Source organism: Thalassophryne amazonica, chromosome 15 (assembly GCF_902500255.1).
Source record: "Thalassophryne amazonica chromosome 15, fThaAma1.1, whole genome shotgun sequence".
Taxonomy (NCBI): Eukaryota; Metazoa; Chordata; class Actinopteri; order Batrachoidiformes; family Batrachoididae; genus Thalassophryne; species Thalassophryne amazonica.
Window position 1 is genome coordinate 1,644,802 of NC_047117.1, and position 23,815 is coordinate 1,668,616.

At 44.1% G+C, this 23,815-nt stretch overlaps 1 protein-coding gene across 4 annotated transcripts in view; it reads left to right on the forward strand.

Moving 5' to 3' along the window:
* dzank1 (double zinc ribbon and ankyrin repeat domains 1) overlaps positions 1-23,815 on the forward strand; it is a 44,828-nt gene that overhangs the window by 14,316 nt on the left and 6,697 nt on the right. The window contains exons 1-12 of one of the 4 annotated variants that reach the window (XM_034188467.1): positions 5,043-5,147; positions 5,510-5,632; positions 9,615-9,720; positions 9,818-9,896; positions 10,298-10,413; positions 10,498-10,568; positions 10,647-10,764; positions 12,679-12,792; positions 13,494-13,577; positions 14,835-14,957; positions 17,604-18,012; positions 18,358-18,461. In XM_034188467.1, the coding sequence (XP_034044358.1) occupies positions 9,688-9,720; positions 9,818-9,896; positions 10,298-10,413; positions 10,498-10,568; positions 10,647-10,764; positions 12,679-12,792; positions 13,494-13,577; positions 14,835-14,957; positions 17,604-18,012; positions 18,358-18,461 (1,251 nt within the window). In that variant the 5' untranslated portion in view covers positions 5,043-5,147; positions 5,510-5,632; positions 9,615-9,687. Of the gene's footprint in view, positions 1-3,825; positions 3,974-5,042; positions 5,148-5,509; positions 5,633-8,057; positions 9,390-9,614; positions 9,721-9,817; positions 9,897-10,297; positions 10,414-10,497; positions 10,580-10,646; positions 10,765-12,678; positions 12,793-13,493; positions 13,578-14,834; positions 14,958-17,603; positions 18,013-18,357; positions 18,462-23,815 lie in introns of those variants that run through there. The other 3 variants (XM_034188465.1, XM_034188469.1, XM_034188468.1) reach the window with 3 other exon arrangements.

Here is a 23,815-nt window from a genome sequence, read left to right on the forward strand (position 1 = left end):
CAGCAGCTCAAACAAAGCAGCCCAGACCTCCCGATCCACACACACCTCCCCCAGCTCTCCAGGGGAACCCGAGGCGTTCCCAAGTCAGCCGAGAGAGTAGTCCCTCCAGCATGTTCTGGGTCTTCCCCGGGGCCTCCTCCCGATGTGACGTGCCCGGAACACCTCTCCAGCAAGATGTCCATGGGGCATCCGGAAAAGATTCCCGAGCCACCTCAGCTGGCTTCTTTTGACGTGGAGGAGCAGCGGCTTGTCTCCGAGCTCCTCCCAAGTGACCAAGCTCCTCACCCTATCTCTAAGCGGGTGCCTAGCCACCCTGCGGAGGAAACTCATCTCAGCCGCTTGTACTCGCGATCTCGTTCTTTTGGCCAAATCACATGACCATAGGTGAGGGGTCCGGAATGTAGATCGATCGTAAATCGAGAGCTTTGCTCCCCTGCTCAGCTCTCTCTTCACCACGGACGGTCCGATACAGCGACCACAACACCTGCAGATGCTGCACCGATCCGTCTGTCGATCTCACGCTCCAATCCGCCCTCGCTTGTGAACCAGACCCCCGAGATACTTAAACTCCTCCACTTGAGGCCAAGGGACACTCCAACCGACCTGAAGAGGGCAAGGCACCTTTTTCCGGTCAAGAACCATGGCCTCGGACTGGAGGTGCTGATTTTCATCCCGGACGCTTCACACTCGGCTGCAAACCGCCCCAGTGCACACTGAAGGTCCTGATTTGACGAGCCAACAGAACCACATCGTCCACAAACAGCAGAGATAAGATTCTGTGGTTCCCAAACCAGACCCCCTCTACACCCTGGCTGTGCCTAGAAATTCTGTCCATAAAGGTAAAGAACAGAACCGGTGACAAAGGGCAGCCCTGGCGGAGGCCAACGTGCACTGGAAACAGGTTTGATTTACTACCTGCAATGCGAACCAAGCTCCTGCTGCATTCGTACAGGGACCGGATAGCCCTTAGCAAAGGACCCCGGACCTCGTGCTCCCGGAGCACCCCCCACAGGTTGCCCCAAGGGACACAGTCGAATGCCTTCTCCAGATCCACAAAGCACATGTGGACTGGTTGGGTGAACTCCCATGAACCCCCGAGCACCCGATGGAGTGTGTAGAGCTGGTCCAGTGTGCCACGACCAGGACGAAAACCACACTGCTCCTCATGAATCCGAGGTTCGACTATCGGTTGAATTCTCCTCTCCAGTACTCTGGAATAGACCTTACCGGAGGAGGCTGAGGAGTGTGATCCCCCTGTAGTTGGTACACACTCTCCGGTCCCCAGTCTTAAACAGAGGGACCACCACCCCGGTCTGCCAATCCAGAGGCACTGTCCCCGGCCGCCACGCGATGTTGCAGAGGCATGTCAACCAAGACAGTCCCACAACATCCAGAGACCCAAGGCACCCAGGAGGGACCCCATCCACCCCAGGAGCCCCGCCACCGAGGAGCCCTCCAACCACCTCAGCGACCTCGGCCCGGGCGATGGACGAGCCCGCCTCTGAGTCCCCAGTCCACGCCTCCTCTTTGGAAAACGTGACAATGGGATTTTGTCGTCATTTACAAAACAAAAGAAAACAAAGAAAATAAAACAAAAACTCATAAACAATTACCCAGTCTAGTGCGGCCGAAAGGGCGTAGGCTGAAGCAGAAACTTATAAATGCCCGCCCCTTACACCAGTTACTATACACACATATAAATACACTCATAACAACAAATACCAATCAGTGACATAAAGTATCTGAACACACTAAAACAAACAGTAATACAACACACAAATAAACAGAACAGCCACAAAGTCAGTTCACCTAATTTTTTGCACTATAAGAAGTACTCATAAGTAAGCCTGTGTAGCAGATAATTTAATACTATCAGAACAATTTTCCAGAGTTTAACACCTTTTACAGAAACGCAATGACTTTTTACAGTAATCTGAATCTTTCTTATATCAAATACCAGTATTCCTTACAGATGATAAATGGTAACTGCATTTATATAGCGCTTTTCCATCTGCATCAGACGTGCAAAGCACTTTACAAATAATGCCTCACATCCACCCCGATGTCGGGGTGCTGCCATACAAGGTGCTCACTTCACACTGGTAGCAATGAGGGGATTAAGGACCTTGCCCAAGGGCCCTTAGTGATTTTCCAGTCAGACTGGGATTTGAACCGAGGATCTTCTGGTCTCAAGCCTAACACCTTAACCACTAGACCATCACCTCCCCTTAGGAGTCCCGATAACAGGACTCCCTCATTTTAAACAGCTCCTGGACATGTTGAGGCAAGAGTCCATTTTTAACTTTATACATGGTCTGTATTGTAAAATAATCAACCAAATCTCACAATGTGAAAACAAGCAAACAATGGATTCATTGGTTCACAATATGGTTTTTTACTTATCACTCTTATAGCTTTCTTTTGTAACAGAAATATTGGATTTGTGTTTGTTTTATGTTTTTCCCCAAACCTCAATGCAGTAGGTCATGAATGGGACAAGAAATTAATGATACAGCATAACCAATGAATGCTGGGAGAGGAAGTATTGTGCTTTATATAGAATCGCAATAACTTTTTAGATTTAACATATTTTAGTTTAGTTTTCCAGCTTAGTTTATCATAAATAAAAACTCCAAGAAATTTGGTTTAGGATACAATTTCAATTTCAGCATTATTCAATAATAAGTTTCTACTTAAATTCCTGGGCTTATTTCTGAATATAATACACTTTGTTTTACCAAGATGAAGTGATAATTTATTTGAGTCAAACCAGTATTTAAAATTTTGTAATTCCCTCTCCATCATGTCCAGGAGCTGTCCCAAATGATCCCCACTACAGAACACAGTTGTATCATCAGCAACAAAATACAACTCACAGACTTAGAAACCAAAACCTATATCATTAATATACAACAAAACAACAACGGCCCAAGGACTGAAACCCTGGGCACCCCACATGTAATCGTCAAAAATTCAGAATTTACCCCACTAAAATAAACACACTAATACTATTATGTAAATAACTAGCTGTCCAATCAAGGGCCAGTCCTCTAATACCATAATTCTGTAATTTGTCCAGTAATAAAGTATCATCTATGGTATCAAATGCTTTCTGTAAATCAAAGAAAAACCCTACAGTGTATTGCGTCATCTCTACTGCATTTGTAACTTGTTCAATAAAATCAATTAAAGCCAATGAAGGAGTATGATTTTTTTCTAAAGCCATACTGCTGTTTGCTGAGTATATGATGTTTAGTTATAAAATCATTCAACCTCTTTACAAATATTTTTTCCATAATTTTTGAAAGCTGTGGTCACAATGAGATTGGCCTGTATTTTGAAAAGACGTTTGTCACCATATTTGAACAATGGTATCACCTAGCTATTTTCATTTTGGGAAATAGTGACAAATGTCCTTAGTGACAAATTACAAATATAGGTTAAGGGTTTAATAATACAATCATATTTTTAATCAAAAACCTATCAAAATTATCACTGTCAGTTGATGTTTTTCCTTTTAAGATGTTCTGTGTTTGATGAGTGACAGTGGATGAGGTTTGTGCATGTAAGTAATAATAACATGATCTTCTGGGCCCAGTGGTTGATTATCAGGCCTCCATCTATGGCTAGCAGGCCCCATTGTGCTCTCCAAACACATGCTCTTCTATAAATATCTGAAAGTTATGATAACTGTGCTGAAACCACAAAGGCTGAAAGAAGAAGCTCTTCTGTCAGCCTCTGTGGTTGGTACAGGTACGGTATCAGAGGTTTGGTGGATTGTGGAGCGGGTCTTCAGTATTCTGAGCGATGCTGTCTTCTCTTCAGACACTCCTGATGTCCTGATCTACTACAGTCTAGATGGGTCAAAGCCGGCAGCACCACTGCGCCACTCTGCAGGCAGCAGCAGGAAGTACAATGGACCGGTGCTGCTGCCACCTGGCCATGTGACCGTCCGAGCTGTGGCTGTCACCTGGTACCATTCACCACCATGAGCCAACATCTTTATGTGCATATTTGATGTATCAGTAGAGGTGACACACAGGTTAACCCCACTTCCATCTTGTGAAGGTCAGAGCACGACAATAAACCCTCAGACTGCAGAGAATCACACAAAGTCATAAAAGACTTGAGACAGGCCAGAAAATAAGAGTCCAGCAGTGAGGAGTGCATGATTTCTCGTAAATAACACCAGGCTGATTGTTATGTGCAGTTTAATTTGATGGATTTTAAGATGGTCACATACAGACCCTGTGAATGTGCAGAAGAAACGGCGTACATTTTGTGACTATTGAACGTTGGTTCTGCACCATTACATGTATAAAGGGCTGCTTTTTATGTAATTAACTGGATTTTTCAGTGTAATTTTGAAGGTACCACCATGTGCAGAGCATGGACCAGGAGATGTTCCTGGTACCAAGCTGGTGGAGCTAACTGGTGGAGCTGGGTGGACTGAAAGGCACAGGAGGTCAAAAAATGTTAGATAATATTGCTGCTAATTCCTTATTTTATTATTTTATAATAGATATCAAGTACTTGCTTTTGTTATCTGTTTAGAAGTGCCTGAAACCTGGTTCAAACTCTCAACAGAAGAGTTAAGTTTCACTTCCATTATGGATATGCAAGTTTCAGATAAAGGGAGGGCTCCCCCTGTCTGTGGGGAGCCAGTAAGATTAGGATTGTGAGACTAAAAACCCACCCACTCCACCCCGCCCCCCTTCATTGTCTTGAATAAAACCAATTGTCATCCATGTTCGGAGTCTCTCAGAAGATGGAGTCCCTGTGTGGGCTGCGTCTCTGGGGACCTGGGCCTGGTTTTCAGCGTGACTTTCAATAAATTCAAACTGAGGAATATATCAGTTTTGTTCTTTGTAAAGGACAGTATCTACAATAAGAACTGGGAGGATTAACAATGTCACCAGGGTGGCAGGAGGCCTGAAAAAGCGCTTTGGTGGCTGTTATGTCACTGTATTTGTATAAAACCCCCTGTGACTGGACTAGTTGGGCTGTTCCGCCCACCCTCCAGGTTATGGTAAAATGGTACATCCCACTTTGCCTCTGACTTGTCCAGACCTTTTGTGCCTTGTTGAACCTGCAAATTGATTGTTTGTTGCTCCGAATGTGTGCCGTGTGTGTGCGTGAATATTAACGTGAGTATCCTGTATATTATTGTCATTACATGTGCTATGTTTAATACTGCACTGCATAATGTAGTTGTTAAGTTTGCGCGGTGTTAGTTTGGTTATGGTGTTTATTTGGCCGTGGGGCGTTCGACCATAATGGCGGCACCCATACAGTCTTCAACCAGAATAAGGAGCCCTCAGTAAAGATGTCTACATTCCTTTCTTAGTAGGGTAGTACATTTTTTTGTCCAGAAGAGGGCGGTATTCTACCACTTATGAGTGGCCTGAATTTGAGTGTGTTTTTTTCATGCTGGTTTCACATGTAGATTTAGATTGTATTATGATTATTCATTCAATTGTAATTATTTTTTCCTTTTATTGTTTTACAGAAACCACACACACAAACACTTATTACTTGCACGTCCTAATAAAGTCCTGGAACCCAAAGGCTGTGGATAAGACTTCATCTCAAGTCTCCAGTACCTCCTGACAGAGGATAGGAATATCCAGCTGTAACTAGCCAGTCAATACACACGCACAACGTTCACAACAGTATTACATTACTAATTCATTGATTTCTAACACAAAACTGTCAAAAGGAGGAATAAATATGAGTACAAAGGTAACTGAGTATATAATCAGAGCAGTTAAAGGATCGGTCACCAGCACTGACCCTGTGAATGTGTGCGGTTATTCCCACCAGGTGCTGATGCTGATTCTTATGGAAAGAAGTAGTGGATTGTCATTCCTACACTTATATTGCTATGTCTAATAAACATAATAAACACACTTTTATTTGTAATTAGGACATTGAAATGCGTTGTTTTTTTTTCCACAAATCAGAGTAGAATTATCACTAAAATAAGCAGAATTTGCAAATATTATGAGTTCTACAGTATTCCGATATCATATAAAATTAATTTTATCCACTTCAAGTTCTGAGTCAGTGGCAGTGATCCAGAACTTGAAGTGGATGAAAATTTCAAAGGTAAGTTCAGCAGTGAAAGGCAAACGGTAATCGCAGCTTTTGATTTGTTTTTTTCTAATTTCCAAGAGCCCAAACCATCAGCAATATTAATAACATGTAAAGCCAGAACTCAATCATCTTTATACTTATTATATTTGAGCAGTTCTATGGTAACGGAATTACAACAGCAGCAAAATCTGGACATATGGCATCTAAACACCACAGCTCAGATTGTAATTCCGTTACCGTAGAATTGCCCACTTATACGCCATTTTGACAGTTTTGTGTTAGAAATCAATACATAAGGATTAGGAATGTAATATAGCAACATAGTAGCCACCAAGGCCACATCCGGCGCTTTTTTCAGGCCTGTTATCAGAAGACCCAGTAGTCAGAAAATGTGTCTGTTGGGGGATTCCATACTTTTTACTGGGGGGCCCCTGACTCTTTTGCACAGTAATCTTTGCTCTTTTTACAGTAATCGTGCTTATAGCAAAAGGCTTAGCTCAGGCTCAGTGTTTTGTTCATACTGTAGAAGTCGTGGGTCAGAGTGGAGGTCGTGGTGTCACCAGTGTGGAGCTTTGGAGGCAGGGCCCTGGCGACCAGCAGCATGCTGTTGAACAAGACATGTACAGCATTTATACAAGTTGATAAACAACCTGATTATATGGTATGGGATTTTGCCAACTTCTGATTGGCCTATTCTCCACTTTCTGAGCTGTACCACATGCTGTGTTGACCGCTGGTGGAGCCAAGTAAACCACGCATGCCAAACAAGTACACCTCGCGTGCAGCATAGCGCTAACTAATCGAGCAACGCCTTCTATCGATAATGACCAATCAGATAACGCGATACAACACCTACTTTGACTGTCAGTTTGTTGCCAAGATGGCAGAAGACAGGATTGCATCTGTTAGCAACGCTGACTTAAAATGAATTATACACGAAAAAGATGTGAACACCTGCAGAAATACACAGCAGCCAACCTGTTTCACAAGTACGTTACTAAAAAGGGACATGCGCCCAACTTTGAAACTTATGACAGACGGATGCTTGACGGAGTACTCGGTCGATTTTACGCAGAAGCTAGACAGGCGAATGGCGAACTTTCGAAAACAAGCCTGGTGACTCTTCGTCACGGACTTAACAGGCATCTCCAGTCAATCGATGGGATGTCAGTTGGTGCAGTTTGACAGTAATAATAAAGAGTTGAAACTTGAGATTGATTTTTCAGTTTTAGTATGTTTGACAAACTCCCAGTTTTCTTGTTTATCATATAATAAAGCAGTTGTAGACTTTTGATTTCGGTGTACCCGTGATTATGCGGTCTGCATAATCACGGGTACACCGAAATCAAAAGTCTATAACTGTATAAAGTAAGTAGGAAACACTGTTTTTGTCAGCAAAGGAAAGATGGTGAGACTTGGAACAGGCTTTGATCTAACCGTTGATCATTTGTATGTGAATGACAACAGGTGGTCGCTTGGCACCTGCAGTTCTTGGGGACATGAAAGAGAATTTTAATGTCTGGATCAAATATGCGTTGCACCTCAGTGTGCAAACACTCGCTGCCGGTGTTGCAGACCGAACTGTCCCCCCTAAAAATCGGTCCGCTTTGCTTCACTGCGCATGCGTCATTTAGGAGCTCAGGAGCTCGTCTGAGTCTGACTCTCTGAGTCTGACTCTCTTCACCCAAAGCAATCAAATGGGATTAATGTGATTATTAACCATCAGATGACAAAGTAAAACCTCTTAAATCATTCTGTAATTTCTCCCGGTTCTTTATGTACAGTACTGCCCCATCTTGTGAGGGGACCACGAGCGTAGCTTGCACAACACTTTTATACACTGTGGGCGTTACAGTGGGTGTGGTTTAGTCTCACAATTCTAATGTTACTGGCTCTCACAGATGTATCTAATATTATGCTATGTTTAAACTTTAAACCAGATCTCAGAGACTTCCAATCAAATAACAAAAGCAAATACTTGATCACTAATATAAAATAAGGAATTAGCACAGATATTATCTAACAATTCTAAAGTCAGTTTTAAGCAGAAAGGAGGCCGTTTTAAGCAGAAATGAGGCGAAACTTGATGACACTTTGAATTGACCGACGCGCAGTGAACGCATCAGCTAGCAGCATGTGTAGCTGCAGGGCTCTGATGGCTTCACCCATCTTTTATTCTGAAATAATGATGAATTTATGTGGAAATGATTGTTGTATTACAAAAGCTTCAGATATCTGTCGCTGAGATAGATGACGACTGGAGCGCAGTTTGAAGCAGAAACCCGCGGCTAATGATGCATGCGCAGTGAAGCAAGGCAGACCAATTTTTAGGGGGGAACTGTTCAGTCGGCGACACCGGACCTGGGACATGAAAAGGGATTAACATGGATAAAGTAGGAGTTGTGTCGGCAGACATTAATTTGCATCAGATACAGCTTTGTGTAGCAGGCAGGAAAAGACGGTGAAATTACTTCTGACTGAAAGCTGTTTGTGTTTCATTTGTGTTTCAAACACTTACCTTGGTCACTACAATACATCTATATGTTTTTCAGAAACTATTTTTGCCACTGAACATTGTGCAACAATTTACAGTAATAATGTTATAGAAAAGGTGTTGGAGGACATGTTTTGTTGGCTAATGTAGCTGTTGTTCATGGTTTGTTATCTGTGCTTGCAATGTTGAGATAAGTACATGTTTTTATGCTATTCATTCAGGCTGGTGTTTATTTTATTTTTTTAAATTCTATTTTAAATAAAGCTGAAGACATTTTCTACTTTTCACTGTTATTGTTCAGAAGTTTTTCTACTGAAGCCCATCTGATTTTCTAACTACCGGCCCTTCTGAAAATAAAGTGGCCACTGTGTGGCGCTAATTGCGTATAGCTAACCGTGTGGAGCTAACCTTGTAGAGTTAACTGTGCAGAGTTAACTGCGTGGAGCTAACTGTTTGGAGCTAACCTTGTAGAGTTATCCGTGTAGAGTTAACTGTGTAGAGTTAACCGTTTGGAGTTAATGGCTTCAAAGGCATCTGCATTTTGGCTTCTTTGACAAAAATTGCAGCCAAAACAAACAGAAAAATCACAAAACAATCTTCCTGTTGGCATATGTGCACCATCGACCTGACACAACCTAATTTACACAGATACACAGTGCATTTGTGCTGCATTAGCTTGACTGTATCAAAAAAATAAATAAAAATAAAAAATCTGCATGTTTTGCATTTTCCCAAAAACATCTGTGGAACATAAACCCCGTATGTGATAACGCTGCAGCTACATCGTCACGTTTCACACGTAAGTTAGTGACCTGCAGCTTTATCGCAACATCAACACTTTCTACTTTGAATTCAAAAAGAATTTGGGATTAGTTGTTTTGATAAATAAAATATTAAAATTATTCACATGTATTATCCAGTTAGCTAACAGGTTTCAGCGGCTGTGGTTAGCCCTGATGACCGCAAACAGATCTGCAGAAATAAAGATTCACTTTATTAACCTCTGATTCTCATCTGTGTGCAGCGACGGCAGAGAAAGCGCCACAGTGACCAAACTGTTCTCTGTTGAAGCTGTAGAACCTGAGACCCAGATACAAATGAGGGAGAACCCTCTGCAGAGGAACCATAAGGTCATTAAAATGTCTGATCTTTATTCACTGTGACACAGAATTTTAAAACCCAATTAAGGCTAATTTTCACTTCATTCATTCCTTCCCTGTCAAACAGTGTTTGCCTGAAGGAACCTCATGGTTGGCTGAGAACTCTGGTGGTTCTTCGTTCCAGCTCCCAGGTCCAGTGCTGATAGGTACCCGAGAGTTCAGCTCACACAGCTATACTGTAGCTTTGATTCATTTGGTAACTTTTAAAGTAACTGAATGAATTCTTGACAGTGATAAATCCAGAAACAACCAAGCATACGGTGATAAAGACAGAAACATCAAACAGTCTGTGTCCACTGTAGAGTTTTTAGTGTTCAGTGTAACATGGCATCCTCACGGAGCTCCTTGTCCTTCGCTGTACGGATGTGGACGTGCACCGTAGGTGTAGGTTGTTCTACGTTTCTTATGTGATACGCTGACTTTGATACATGACTACATTCTGTGGATAATGTATTGAGTCATGTGTAGTAGGTTTCCAGCATTAGAAGCTGTCTCCACCTGGTGCTAATCAAGTGTCATTGCTTCCTGCTTCCTGTCTTGTTCTTAGAGCCAGAGATGAGAGGAAAAAGTTCCACTCCATCTCAACTTCCATTCCGGAGTAGCCGACTGGGCAGTCAGACCCCTAAACCCAAACTTGGTTCCTGCGGAGCATCTCTGTCAGCGGTAAAGGAAGAAGTGTTCAAGAGTGGCAACATTAATGCCACAGCTCCATCAAACCTGATTTATCTCCTTTTTTGTGTCTGACAGATTTCAGGTTTCCTCAAAGAGCTTAGCACCGTGAAAACATCACGTACCCTTCGGCAGTCAGGCTTCCTGCGGTACAAAGAAGGTTAAGTGATGTCAGCGTATACTTTACAGCAGGAACACCTTCAGCAACGACTCGTCTGTCTGTGCAGGTGTGCCAAGTGTTTGTCTCATCGTCCTGCAGACCCTGATGCTCATTTCTGCACTCAGTGTGGCGCTGTGGTTCCTCCAGTTCCTGAACAGAGACTGCCCCCTGCTGAGCGTGGACAGGTACTGCTCATCAAACCTGACTGGGATTTAATCATCCAGATTCATACAACCCCTGGCAAAAATTATGGAATCACCACCCTCGGAGGATGTTCGTTCAGTTGTTTAATTTTGTAGAAAAAAAAGCAGATCACAGACATGACACAAAACTAAAGTCATTTCAAATGGCAACTTTCTGGCTTTAAGAAAAACTATAAGAAATCAAGAAAAAAAAATTGTGGCAGTCAGTAACGGTTACTTTTTTAGACCAAGCAGAGGGAAAAAATATGGACTCACTCAATTCTGAGGAATAAATTATGGAATCACCCTGTAAATTTTTATCCCCAAAACTAACACCTGCATCAAATCAGATCTGCTCGTTAGTCTGCATCTAAAAAGGAGTGAACACACCTTGGAGAGCTGTTGCACCAAGTGGACTGACATGAATCATGGCTCCAACACGAGAGATGTCAATTGAAACAAAGGAGAGGATTATCAAACTCTTAAAAGAGGGTAAATCATCACGCAATGTTGCAAAAGATGTTGGTTGTTCACAGTCAGCTGTGTCTAAAAATGGGAAATGGAAATGGGATTTACATACAGAAAAGCTAAACGAAAGCCATCATTAACACCTAAACAGAAAAAAACAAGGTTACAATGGGCTAAGGAAAAGCAATCGTGGACTGTGGATGACTGGATGAAAGTCATATTCAGTGATGAATCTCGAATCTGCATTGAGCAAGGTGATGATGCTGGAACTTTTGTTTGGTACCGTTCCAATGAGATTTATAAAGATGACTGCCTGAAGAGAACATGTAAATTTCCACAGTCATTGATGATATGGGGCTGCATGTCAGGTAAAGGCACTGGGGAGATGGCTGTCATTACATCATCAATAAATGCACAAGTTTACGTTGATATTTTGGACACTTTTCTTATCCCATCAATTGAAAGGATGTTTGGGGATGATGAAATCATTTTTCAAGATGATAATGCATCTTGCCATAGAGCAAAAACTGTGAAAACATTCCTTGCAAAAAGACACATAGGGTCAATGTCATGGCCTGCAAATAGTCCGGATCTTAATCCAATTGAAAATCTTTGGTGGAAGTTGAAGAAAATGGTCCATGACAAGGCTCCAACCTGCAAAGCTGATCTGGCAACAGCAATCAGAGAAAGTTGGAGCCAGATTGATGAAGAGTACTGTTTGTCACTCATTAAGTCCATGCCTCAGAGACTGCAAGCTGTTAGAAAAGCCAGAGGTGGTGCAACAAAATACTAGTGATGTGTTGGAGCGTTCTTTTGTTTTTCATGATTCCATCATTTTTTCCTCTGAATTTTTTTTCCCTCTGCTTGGTCTAAAACAGTAACCGTTACTGACTGCCACAATTATTTTTCTTGATTTCTTCGGTGATTCCATCATTTTTGCCAGGGGTTGTATTGTGTCACCAGCAGCACTGTGGGGTGAGGCGGATCTTGACCAAATGTTGGTGATCCTCTCCTGGATTTTCCTTTGATCTCTTTCTTAAGCACTCTCACCTTGTGACATCACAAATAGCTATCTATCCATTTTCTATACCCACTTACTCCAGTTAAGGGTCAGGGGCAGAGCCTATCCCAGCAATCACAGGGAGTGAGGTGGGTTCACCCTGGACAGGACGCCAGTCTGTCACAGCGTCACACACAGACAAACAAACACATTCACACCTACGGACAACTTAAAGTTTCCAGTCCATCTAACCTGAAGGTCTTTAGATGTGGGTGGAAGCCAGAGCACCTGGAGGAAACCCACACAAACATGGGGTTGGGGAGAACACACAAACTCCACACAGGAAGGACACAGGTGGGGAGAGAACCTGGCACCTTCAGCAGTGCTAACCACTAAGCCATGTGCTGCCAGAATGGTACTCAGTTGTAATTTTGTTATTTTGTTGGCAGACGGGGTTCTGTGCCAGCTGTCACACCATAGTTCCAGTCAGCTGTGGCAGCTGTGTAATCTGTGAGTCCTTCATCACTCCTGATCTTCAGCAGCAAGCTGGCCTCACTGTACAGGTATCATCAGAATCCAGGTCTCAGAACTCAATCAGTTTCAGACTTCAGTTCCACAACCTTCTAAACTTTATCTCATTAATTTGGGTTATTTTGCTTCCAACAACATTAAGATCTCATATTTAAAATAAAACTCCTGTCTCACCTGATCATCCCGTGCATGCTCCCTGTCTGTGTCTGCGGACAAGGACCATGCAAAATTTGGGAAAGGGTGAAGTGATAGGGTGAAGGGCGGGGGATTGAGACTTTACATCAGGGGTGGGCAACTTGTTCCAGAAAGGGCCAAGAGGATGGAGGTTTTCTTTGCAGCCAGTGATTCCACCAGGTGATTTCACTGATTATCACTTTGAACAGATGGAATCAGTTAATCATTGAAATCACCTGGTGGAGTCAGTGGCTGCAAAGAAAACCTGCACCCTCTTGGCCCTTTCTGGAACAAGTTGCCCACCCCTGCTTTACATGGTCTCTGTCCAGGCTCTCCAGGGGGATTTCGTGGACTCTCTTCTTCTTCAGGCTGGATCCTGGAGATATGTCCTGGCACCAGTGGGTCTCGGAGCCTCGAGAGGACTTATTTGTTATTTCCTTATAACCTGCTTAAAATAGTCTTTCTATAGTCTGAGATAACTGTGCACCACCACAGCCCCAAAGTTACAAAGTTAAGTGGATTTCTACAGGCGTCTTGACGTGATTCCATGTGTTTTCAGGGTCATGTGATATGTGTTTGCTGTGGAAGTGGAAATCCAACACACCTGTCCAGCTGTGTGAGCTGTGAAAGCCGCCTTCCAACGGTGAGCCCCACCGCCAGCTCCGACATAAGCCGTGTTTACCGCCCCGCCGCCAGCTCCGACATAAGCCGTGTTTACCGCCCCGCCGCCAGCTCCGACATAAGCCGTGTTTGCCGCCCCGCCGTCAGCTCCGACATAAGCCGTGTTTGCCGCCCCGCCGTCAGCTCCGACATAAGCCGTGTTTGCCGCCCCGCCGCCAGCTCCGACATAAGCCGTGTTTGCCGCCCCGCCGCCAGCTCCGACATAAGCCGTGTTTACCGCCCCGCCGTCAGCTCCGACATAAGCCGTGTTTGCCGCCCCGCCGTCAGCTCCAGCTCCGACATAAGCCGTGTTTACCGCCCCGCCGTCAGCTCCGACATAAGCCGTGTTTACCGCCCCGCCGTCAGCTCCGACCTAAGCCGTGTTTGCCGCCCCGCCGTCAGCTCCAGCTCCGACATAAGCCGTGTTTACCGCCCCGCCGTCAGCTCCGACATAAGCCGTGTTTACCGCCCCGCCGTCAGCTCCGACATAAGCCGTGTTTGCCGCCCCGCCGTCAGCTCCAGCTCCGACATAAGCCGTGTTTACCGCCCCGCCGTCAGCTCCGACATAAGCCGTGTTTACCGCCCCGCCGTCAGCTCCGACATAAGCCGTGTTTACCGCCCCGCCGTCAGCTCCGACATAAGCCGTGTTTACCGCCCCGCCGCCAGCTCCGACATAAGCCGTGTTTACCGCCCCGCCGCCAGCTCCGACATAAGCCGTGTTTACCGCCCCGCCGCCAGCTCCGACATAAGCCGTGTTTACCGCCCCGCCGCCAGCTCCGACCTAAACCGTGTTTACCGCCCCGCCGTCAGCTCCGACCTAAGCCGTGTTTACCGCCCCGCCGTCAGCTCCGACCTAAGCCGTGTTTACCGCCCCGCCGTCAGCTCCGACCTAAGCCGTGTTTATCGCCCCGCCGTCAGCTCCGACCTAAGCCGTGTTTACCGCCCCGCCGTCAGCTCCGACCTAAGCCGTGTTTACCGCCCCCGCCGCCAGCTCCGACCTAAGCCGTGTTTACCGCCCCTGCCGCCAGCTCTGACCTAAGCCGTGTTTACCGCCCCGCCGCTAGCTCCAACATGACTGCTTCAAGCTTGTGTCTCTGTGGACTTTTGGTCATGTCCTCAGGCGATTATGTCCCATTGTACAAATTACCATCATATCATGACAGAAACATGAGATGAGCTTGTTGGTGTGCAGTGCACCCTGTTGGTAAGTGTGATAGTTTGACTCTGCTGTCTGTTACAGGCAGTGTCTTGCAGTAACAGCACCCCCTGTGCCACCTCAGGAGATAACAGAATGCTTTTGTGTTCCAAATGTAAACGCCTGAACCACAGGGATGCCAGATACTGCAACTGGTGCGGCTTCAAGGTCAACAGCCACACCCACATCCATAGCAGCCACACGCATATTCAGCCACAAAAAGGCACGACACACACACACACACACACACACACACACACACACACACTATGAGCAATATTCACACTCGGCACAAACCAGTGACAAGGCAAATTTTTTATTCTTCTTGATGCTCATAATCATCTCCAGTGTCGCCAGGTTGCAGCTGAATGCTGATGTTGTTTTCCAGAGTCAGATAAGATGGATATTGTGAAATTATGGCATCTGTGAAGTGAAAAACAAAACAAAACAGAAACCAAATATTGATCATGAACGAAAGAACTAGATCACGGGTACAAGCGGCTGAAATGGGCTTCCTCAGGAGGATGGCTGGTGTCTCCCTTAGAGATAAGGTGAGACGTTCGGTCATCTGTGGGGAGCTCGGATTAGAGTCGCTGCTCCTTCATGTTGAAAGGAGCCAACTGAGGTGGTTCTGGCATCTGGTAAGGAAGCCTCCTGGGCACCTCACTAGGGAGATGTTCCAGACACCTCCATCTGGGAGGAGACCCTGGGGAAGACCCAGGACTAGGTGGAGAGCTTATACGAGGGCTGTCAATAAAGTTACGGTCCTTTTTATTTTTTTCAAAAACTATATGGATTTCATTCATATGTTTTTACGTCAGACATGCTTGAACCCTCGTGCGCATGCGTGAGTTTTTCCACGCCTGTCGGTGACGTCATTCGCCTGTGAGCACTCCTTGTGGGAGGAGTCGTCCAGCCCCTCGTCGGAATTCCTTTGTCTGAGAAGTTGCTGAGAGACTGGCACTTTGTTTGATCAAAATTTTTTCTAAACCTGTGAGACACATCGAAGTGGACACGGTTCGAAAAATTAAGCTGGTTTTCAGTGAAAATTTTAACGGCTGATGAGAGATTTTGAGGTGATTCTGTCGCTTTAAGGACTTCCCACGGTGCGAGACGTGCAGCGCTCTCAGCCGCCGTCGTCAGCCTGTTCAAGCTGAAAACCTCCACATTGATCCAGGACGTCGTGAGAGAACAGAGAAGTTTCAGAAGAAGTCGGTTTCAGCATTTTATCCGGATATTCCACTGTTAAAGGAGATTTTTTTTAATGAAAGACGTGCGGACGGGTCCGCGCGTCGGGACGCAGCCGACGCGACGCTCCGCCACAGGAAAAACACCTCTGTTGAAAGCCTTAAGGACAAGTTGGAACATGTCCTGCCTGTTAAACAATTTCTCATATACTCACTCCACTGAAAGCCATCAAAAGCCGCCTGGATTTTACAAATGGTTATCAACACGGAGGTGTTTTTCCTGTGCCGCCGCACCGCGTCGGCTGCGTCCCGACGCGCGGATCCGTCCGCACGTCTTTCATTAAAAAAAATCTCCTTTAACAGTGGAATATCCGGATAAAATGCTGAAACCGACTTCTTCTGAAACTTCTCTGTTCTCTCACGACATCCTGGATCAATAGAGCCTGAAATGTGGAGGTTTTCAGCTTGAACAGGCTGACGACGGCGGCTGAGAGCGCTGAGCAACGTCTCGCACCGTGGGAAGTCCTTAAAGCGACAGAATCACCTCAAAATCTCTCATCAGCCATTAAAATTTTCACTGAAAACCAGCTTAATTTTTTGAACCGTGTCCACTTCGATGTGTCTCACAGGTTTAGAAAAAATTTTGATCAAACAAAGCGCCAGTCTCTCAGCAACTTCTCAGACAAAGGAATTCTGACGAGGGGCTGGACGACTCCTCCCACAAGGAGTGCTCACAGGCGAATGACGTCACCGACAGGCGTGGAAAAACTCACGCATGCGCACGAGGGTTCAAGCATGTCTGACGTAAAAACATATGAATGAAATCCATATAGTTTTTGAAAAAAATAAGGACCGTTACTTTATTGACAGCCCTCGTATCTCCACACTGGCCTGGTGTCCCCTGCTGGAGCGGTTGACCCCGCAACCCGATCCAGGATAAGCGGTTGAAAATGAGTGAGTGAGGACTACTGATGTGTGACATGTTGAATTCTAAGACAGATATAAACTTGTCATGACATGATTTTACACGTCAGTATCAAATAGGACAATCAGCTGAATGTCGTCCTATGCTGAGAATGAAGCAACACTCCCTCTGTGCTCTGAGCTTTACACTCTCTGCGACTGCATATGCACTTTTAGTGACAAAGAGACAGCAGTACTCTGACCAAGAATGTGGTTGGAATAAAGTCTACGTACATGTGACTGTTTCCCACACAGGGTACTGTTGAGAGGCTCCAGGTGCCATTGTTCAGCTGGATGCAGAGGAGGGAGGGTTGGGGAGGAGAGGCTGAAGAGGGAAGATTACTTTTGATGGAAGTAGAAGAAAAACTTTTACTACACCTTTAAAGCTCCTTCCAGTGGTTCAAACTGTACGTGAGGTTTAAACCCGCTATCGGACAACTGAAAATGAACCTGGTGCAGGAGACAATGCCTATAATCAGGGATGTAGTCAATCCCATCAGAGGTGTTAGATATGGGAACAAATAATGTTTTTAATGTGTGATCAGAGTGTAGACTTTGTAACTGTCATCAGCCAAACCACAAACAGTGCAGCCAGCGAGGGTTCACGACTCTGTTAGCATGTGGTGTGAAGCATTGAGGCAAACACTGATTTGTCTATATGCAGCCTGGACATGCAGTCAACCGTGTGACGTGTTGCCGCTGTGGAGCGAGTGAACACCCATACGCCTTCCACTGTGCAGCCTGCGGCGCATTTTTGGAAGCACCAGTTTCACCTACTTCATGCACCAAAGGCAGTCAGTCCACAGGGGGCGCCATTACTCACAACCAGGTACACTGCTCTAGCAGCATCAGAACACTCAAGGGGCCTTCCTGTGACACCACCTGGCACACCACCCACCGAGTCATCAACATGGCCCTGCCCACTGCCGACCAGCAGACACAGACTGTGGGACTTTTCTACCCGTCATCCACTGAGCTGGAGAGGAAGGAACAACAGAGGGCGCTAGAGCTCATTAGGAAGCAGCACATGAGAGACGGCCACCTGCTGCTGACCGCCATCAGCCCAGGCAGAGGTACTCTAATAATCCTTCAAGTTTTAAGTGATGGAGTGGTGTTGTGATCTTTGGCTGATGCAGAGGAACCGGTTTAATTTCATCTTGAACTGATGATTGTTAAAGTTTTACTTTCTGGTTTGTCACAAACTTCAGTTGATTCAAAATGCTGCTGCTGGAGTTCAAACCAGGAGAATAAAGTTTGCTTGTGTTGCCCTGGATTTAGTCACGCCTCACTGGCTTTGGGGGGAAATCAATATTCCGTTTCAGGGATCCTGTAGTCTGGACCACGGCTCATATTATTGAGAACTACTGCAGTGTGTGTCTGGCAAATATAACACGTTAGTACCTGTGTTTCTGGGGCAGGTTACTGGAGGAAGCAGCTGGATCACGTGTGCGCCCATTTGAGGAGCTATGCCCAGAACAACGCCCCCTTCAGGGCTCTGCTGGGAGAGCCCCGGCTGGGCCGGGTACGCAATACCTGACCTCAAGCATCAGAACTTAGTGGATGAATTCATCAGTTTTTATGAATTAAAAAAATCATGTAATTCCACTGATGATGAAGAGATCATGCTGCTTGTACAATAATGCAGAGTGCTCTCATTGGCTAAGATCCTGTTGCTAGGTGCTTTGGGTTATAAATAATGTGGCCCACTGAGCTCCTGTTTTATTGTCAGTTTGTTTTGTAGGTAAATTGACTTTTATGTGAAACTGCACATTTTATGCAAATACGGTGCATCCTAAAAGTATTCACAGCACTTCACTTATTCCACATTTTATGCTACAGCCTTATTCCAAAATCGATGAAATTCTTGAAATTTTTTCCGATTTTTGTAAATTTATGAAAAATTAAAAAACAAAGAAATCACATGTACAGTTGATTGGACATGATTTATAACGACACACACCTGTCTACAGTTGACAGAGCACAAACCAAGCATGAAGTCAATGGAATTGTCTGTAGACCTCTGAGACAGGATTGTCTGGAGGCACAAATCTGGGGAAGGGAACAGAAACATTTCTGCTGCTTTGAGGTTCCATTGAGCACAGTGGCCTCCATCATCTGGAAATGGAAGAAGTTCAGATCCACCAGGACTCTTCCTAGAGCTGGCCTCCTGTCTAAACTGAGCGATCGGGGGAGAAGAACCTTAGTCAGGGAGGTGACCAAGAACCTGATGGTCACTCTGTCAGAGCTCCAGCATTCCTCTGTGGAGAGAGGAGAACCTTCCAGAAGGACAACCATCTCTGCAGCAATCCACCAATCAGGCCTGTATGGTAGACTGTCCAGACAGAAGCCACTCCTTAGTAAAAGGCACATGGCAGCCCACCTGGAGTTTGACAAAAGACACCTGAAGGACTCTCAGACCAGGAGAAACAAAATTCTCTGGTCTGATGAGACAAAGATTGAACTCTTTGGCGTCATGTTTGGAGGAAACCAGGCACCATCCCTACAGTGAAGCGTGGTGGCAACATCATGCTGTGGGGATGTTTTTCAGCAGCAGGAACTGGGAGACTAGTCAGGATTGAGGGAAAGATGAATGCAGCAATGTACAGAGACATCCTGGATGAAAACCTGCTCTAGAGTGCTCTTGACCTCAGACTGGGGTGACGGTTCATCTTTCAGCAGGACAATGACCCTAAGCACACAGTTAAGATATCAAAGGAGTGTCTTCAGGACAACTCTGTGAATGTCCTTGAGTGGCCCAGCCAGAGTCCAGACCTGAATCTGACTGAACATCTCTGGAGAGATCTGAAAATGTCTGTGCACCGACGCTCCCCATCCAACCTGATGGAGCTTCAGAGGTGCTGCAAAGAGGAATGGACCAGACTGCTCAAAGATAGGTGCACCAAGCTTGTGGCATCACATTCAAGAAGACTTGAGGAATTGCTGCCAAAAGGTGCATCAACAAAGTATTGAACAAAGGCTGTGAATACTTATTAAAAGGTTCAAGGGCTGACATAGATTTGACTGCCAAAGTGGCCAAATTTTCAACATTACAAATTCAATAAAATTTCATTGATTCTAAAGTAACCATTTTTCAGGAATTCAGATCTGAAAAGCAAAAAGCAAAAATGTTGATAGTTTAATAGCCGTGAAGGATTTATTAAAGAAATGGTGTAGTTCAAAATTAGAAGTATTCCACCTTGCATGGCGTGATGCTGTCTTAGACTATAAGCATGGACAACCACCTGTAGTTCGCTCTCCTTTTACAGCACAAGATTTCCTGGATTACTTTGAGAAGAAAACAGAAGACATCAGGTTAAACATATCCCAGCTTGCCTTAATCCAGCCACTACACCCTGCTATTGAGGTGGGCGTCATTACTGAGGTATTACCTAGATTTACAGAATTTGATAGTATCTCACTAGACATGCTGACAAAACTCGTAACATCTACAAAAAACACAACCTATTTATTTGATCCTATACCAACAAAACTGTTTAAGGACCTGTGGTCCACTCTTGGGCCGACTGTGCTGGAAATTATTAATCTTTCTTTAACTTCTGGATCTGTTCCTAAATGTTTCATATCTGCAGTGATTAAATCATTACTTAAGAAACCTAATCTTGACCCCAGTGTATTGAAAACTATCGGCTGATATCAAATCTATCATTTTTCTATAAAATTCTGGAAAAAGTGGTGTCACGGCAGCTCGTAGACTATCTTACTGAGAATAATCTCTTTGAGCCACTGCAGTCTGCTTTTAGAAAATATCATTCCACAGAGACGGCTCTCACTAAAGTGGTGAATGATCTTCTGCTTCCAATGGATTTGGACACCACTACGGTTCTGGTGCTGTTGGATCTCAGTGCTGCGTTTGATACAGTGGATCATCATATTCTACTTGATAGGCTGGAAAATCATTTTGGGATTACTGGGAGTGCCCTTGCATGGCTGACATCATACTTCAGTTGTTCTCACTGTGTTTTGTACAGTAACACTACCTCTAACCTTAGTGACATGAAATTTGGGGTTCCACAAGGGTCTGTCTTAGGCCCCCTGCTTTTCTCCCTTTATATAGCCCCCCTTGGGCACATATTGCTGCGTTTAGGGATTACCTTTCACTGCCATGCAGATGATACTCAGTTATACATGCCGATAACTGCTGGTAATCTCATCCACATAAAATCCTTAGAAGATTGCCTAGCAGCAGTGAGAAGTTGAATGTCTAGAAACTTCCTACTTTTAAACTCTGATGAGACTGAAATGATGGTTCTTGGTCCAGTGAGACATAGACATCAATTTGACCAGTTAGCACTTAGGCTAGGCTCGAGTGTCTTACATCATACTGACAAAGTGAGGAACCTTGGGGTAATTTTTAATCCTACATTGTCCTTTGACCTCCACATTAGAAATATTACTAGGACTGCTTTCTTCTACCTGCGAAATATAGCAAAGATTCGTCCCATCCTGTCTATGGTTGATGCTGAGACCCTGATCCATGCGTTTATCTCTTCTAGATTGGACTACTGCAATGTTCTATTTTCTGGTTTACCGCAGTCCAGCATTAGGGGTCTCCAATTGGTTCAAAATGCTGCCACCAGACTTTTGACATGAAGCAGAAAGTTTGACCACATTACACCCATTTTGGCGTCTCTTCACTGGCTTCCTGTCTCAGTGAGATCAGATTTTAAGGTTCTACTACTCGTCTATAAAATTGTTCATGGACTGGCACCTCCCTGCCTAGCTGACCTAATTAAACCTTGCGTACCGGCCCAGGCTGTACGTTCTCAGGGTGCAGGACTACTTTGTGTCCCTAAGGTGAATAAGAAGTCTGTGGGTCACAGAGCTTTCTCTTATCGTGCCCGTTCTGTGGAATGATCTCCCTGCATCAATAAAACAGTCAGATTCTGTGGAGACTTTCAAGTCCAGACTTCAGATGCACTTATTTTCACTTTCATATGGCAGCATACTGACATAGTTTTGTTTTACACTTTTTACTCTTTTAATTCATTTTATTAGTAATTAGAGCGTGCCGTGGCCTCAACTTAACCTAAATTCTGGATCTTTTAGTGAAGTTTAGGGCTAGTGGCTGGCAATCACCTTAGTATTTCTTGTTTTTCTTGTTGTTTAATGCTGACAAATTATACTATGTTTCTTGTGTCTCTGATGCCTGATTGTTTTTTTTTCTCTCTGTTTAAGGTGCAGCTCCATCCAGAGATGGGTGTGATATTTGTGCTGGAGACCTTCCTGGCCTGTGCACCAACTGCATTTCCTGTATATTCATTTTGTGAATTGTTCTTTAATTTGTGTCTGTATCATGGCCCAAGCAGAGGGTCACCCCAAGCAGTTGAGGTCACCCGCAGCTCTGTTGTGAGTTGGCGCTATATAAATGAAAATAAATTGGAAACTTAATTGAAAAATTAAAGGCACTGACAATGCTCAAACATAACAAATGTAAATACACATCTCTCCTTTTAGATCAATAATAATTACCAATACATGAGAACTAGACACACATTTATGGCATTTGATAGAGGAAGAGAAGTAACAGTAAACATTAGGTAAAAAAAAGAGTTAATCCATTGTTAAATCAGACAGAGCTGCTTCTTCATACAACAGCAACATGTGTGACTTGAATGCACGAGATGATTCTCCCACAGATGATCCAGCAGAGAAACATCCTTCCTACTGAATCTTTCCTCCCTGTTCCACTTCACAACTGATTCATTAAACTTCTTCCCAAAGAGATTTATGTTTCTTAGCACAATGTGTGAGATACTAATGGTAGGACATACTGTATATTGTGATTTTTCAGGTGGTGCCAGGACCCAAAGTTCAATTCTTAAAAAAACAAAAAACAAAACAATATTCTAACTTGTGATGCAGCATATTATTGGGCTCATCATGTTAGGCTTTCAGGCATCTACAATAAAAATGGGCAAAATGCAAGGGTTTTGTTTTAGAAAATGTCTTATTTTTTCACATATTTGCATTGCACAGTAGGTGGAGTCACTATTTGGACTCCAGCTTTTACAAAACTGGGGATTCAGCACTTCCCAATGGCTTATCTGCTTTATGTTGTTTTGTTGATTAAAATGGTCTGTAACACATGCATGTCGGTACCATACTTAGTGCCATATATTAGCAATACAAGTAAATCTTACCTTTGTTTGGAAAACTCGTCGCCACTTTTGTCACCAGACATTATGAGACACCAGGTCACTTAGAAACCGGAAAGTTAGAGGAATCCTTAAAAACTAGATCCCGTGCAAAACAAGATCTTATACACAATAGGTTAAAACCCTAAAATACATCAATGTTTTGATGCTGTGTGATAAGACCTCCTGACATCATGAAGTGCAAAATGCAATTTTTCACTTGTTTTTGGCATAAATTGCCAATTCATTAGTACAAAAATGCATCATACATACTTTTTACACATACTATTGGAAAGAAAACATTTTTTGCTCTACGTAGACATGATTATTAGTTTTGTCTATTTATATCACATTGAGAATTTTTTTCACACTTGTGGCAGTAACTTGTAAGTCAGACCTTGAACCTTGACCTTGAAGAAAACGTTTTTCATGTTGTCATTGTGGGGTGTTGTGAGTAGAATTTTTTTGGGGGGGGGGGGGGTTCTTACTCCATTTTGGAATAACTAACATAAAATGTGGAAAACATTAAGTGCTGTGAATACTTTCTGGACGTACCGTAAGTAAAGATAATTGTCTCAAAATCAGTAAGATGAAGTTACAGCCAACACACTACTGTAAAGTAAACCTTTTGAAACATGTTGGATTTTTCCATTTTGTCACCAGCTGTTGTACTCATTTGAACCACTAGGGGCAGTATAACAGAAACCACCCGCAGGTTTTG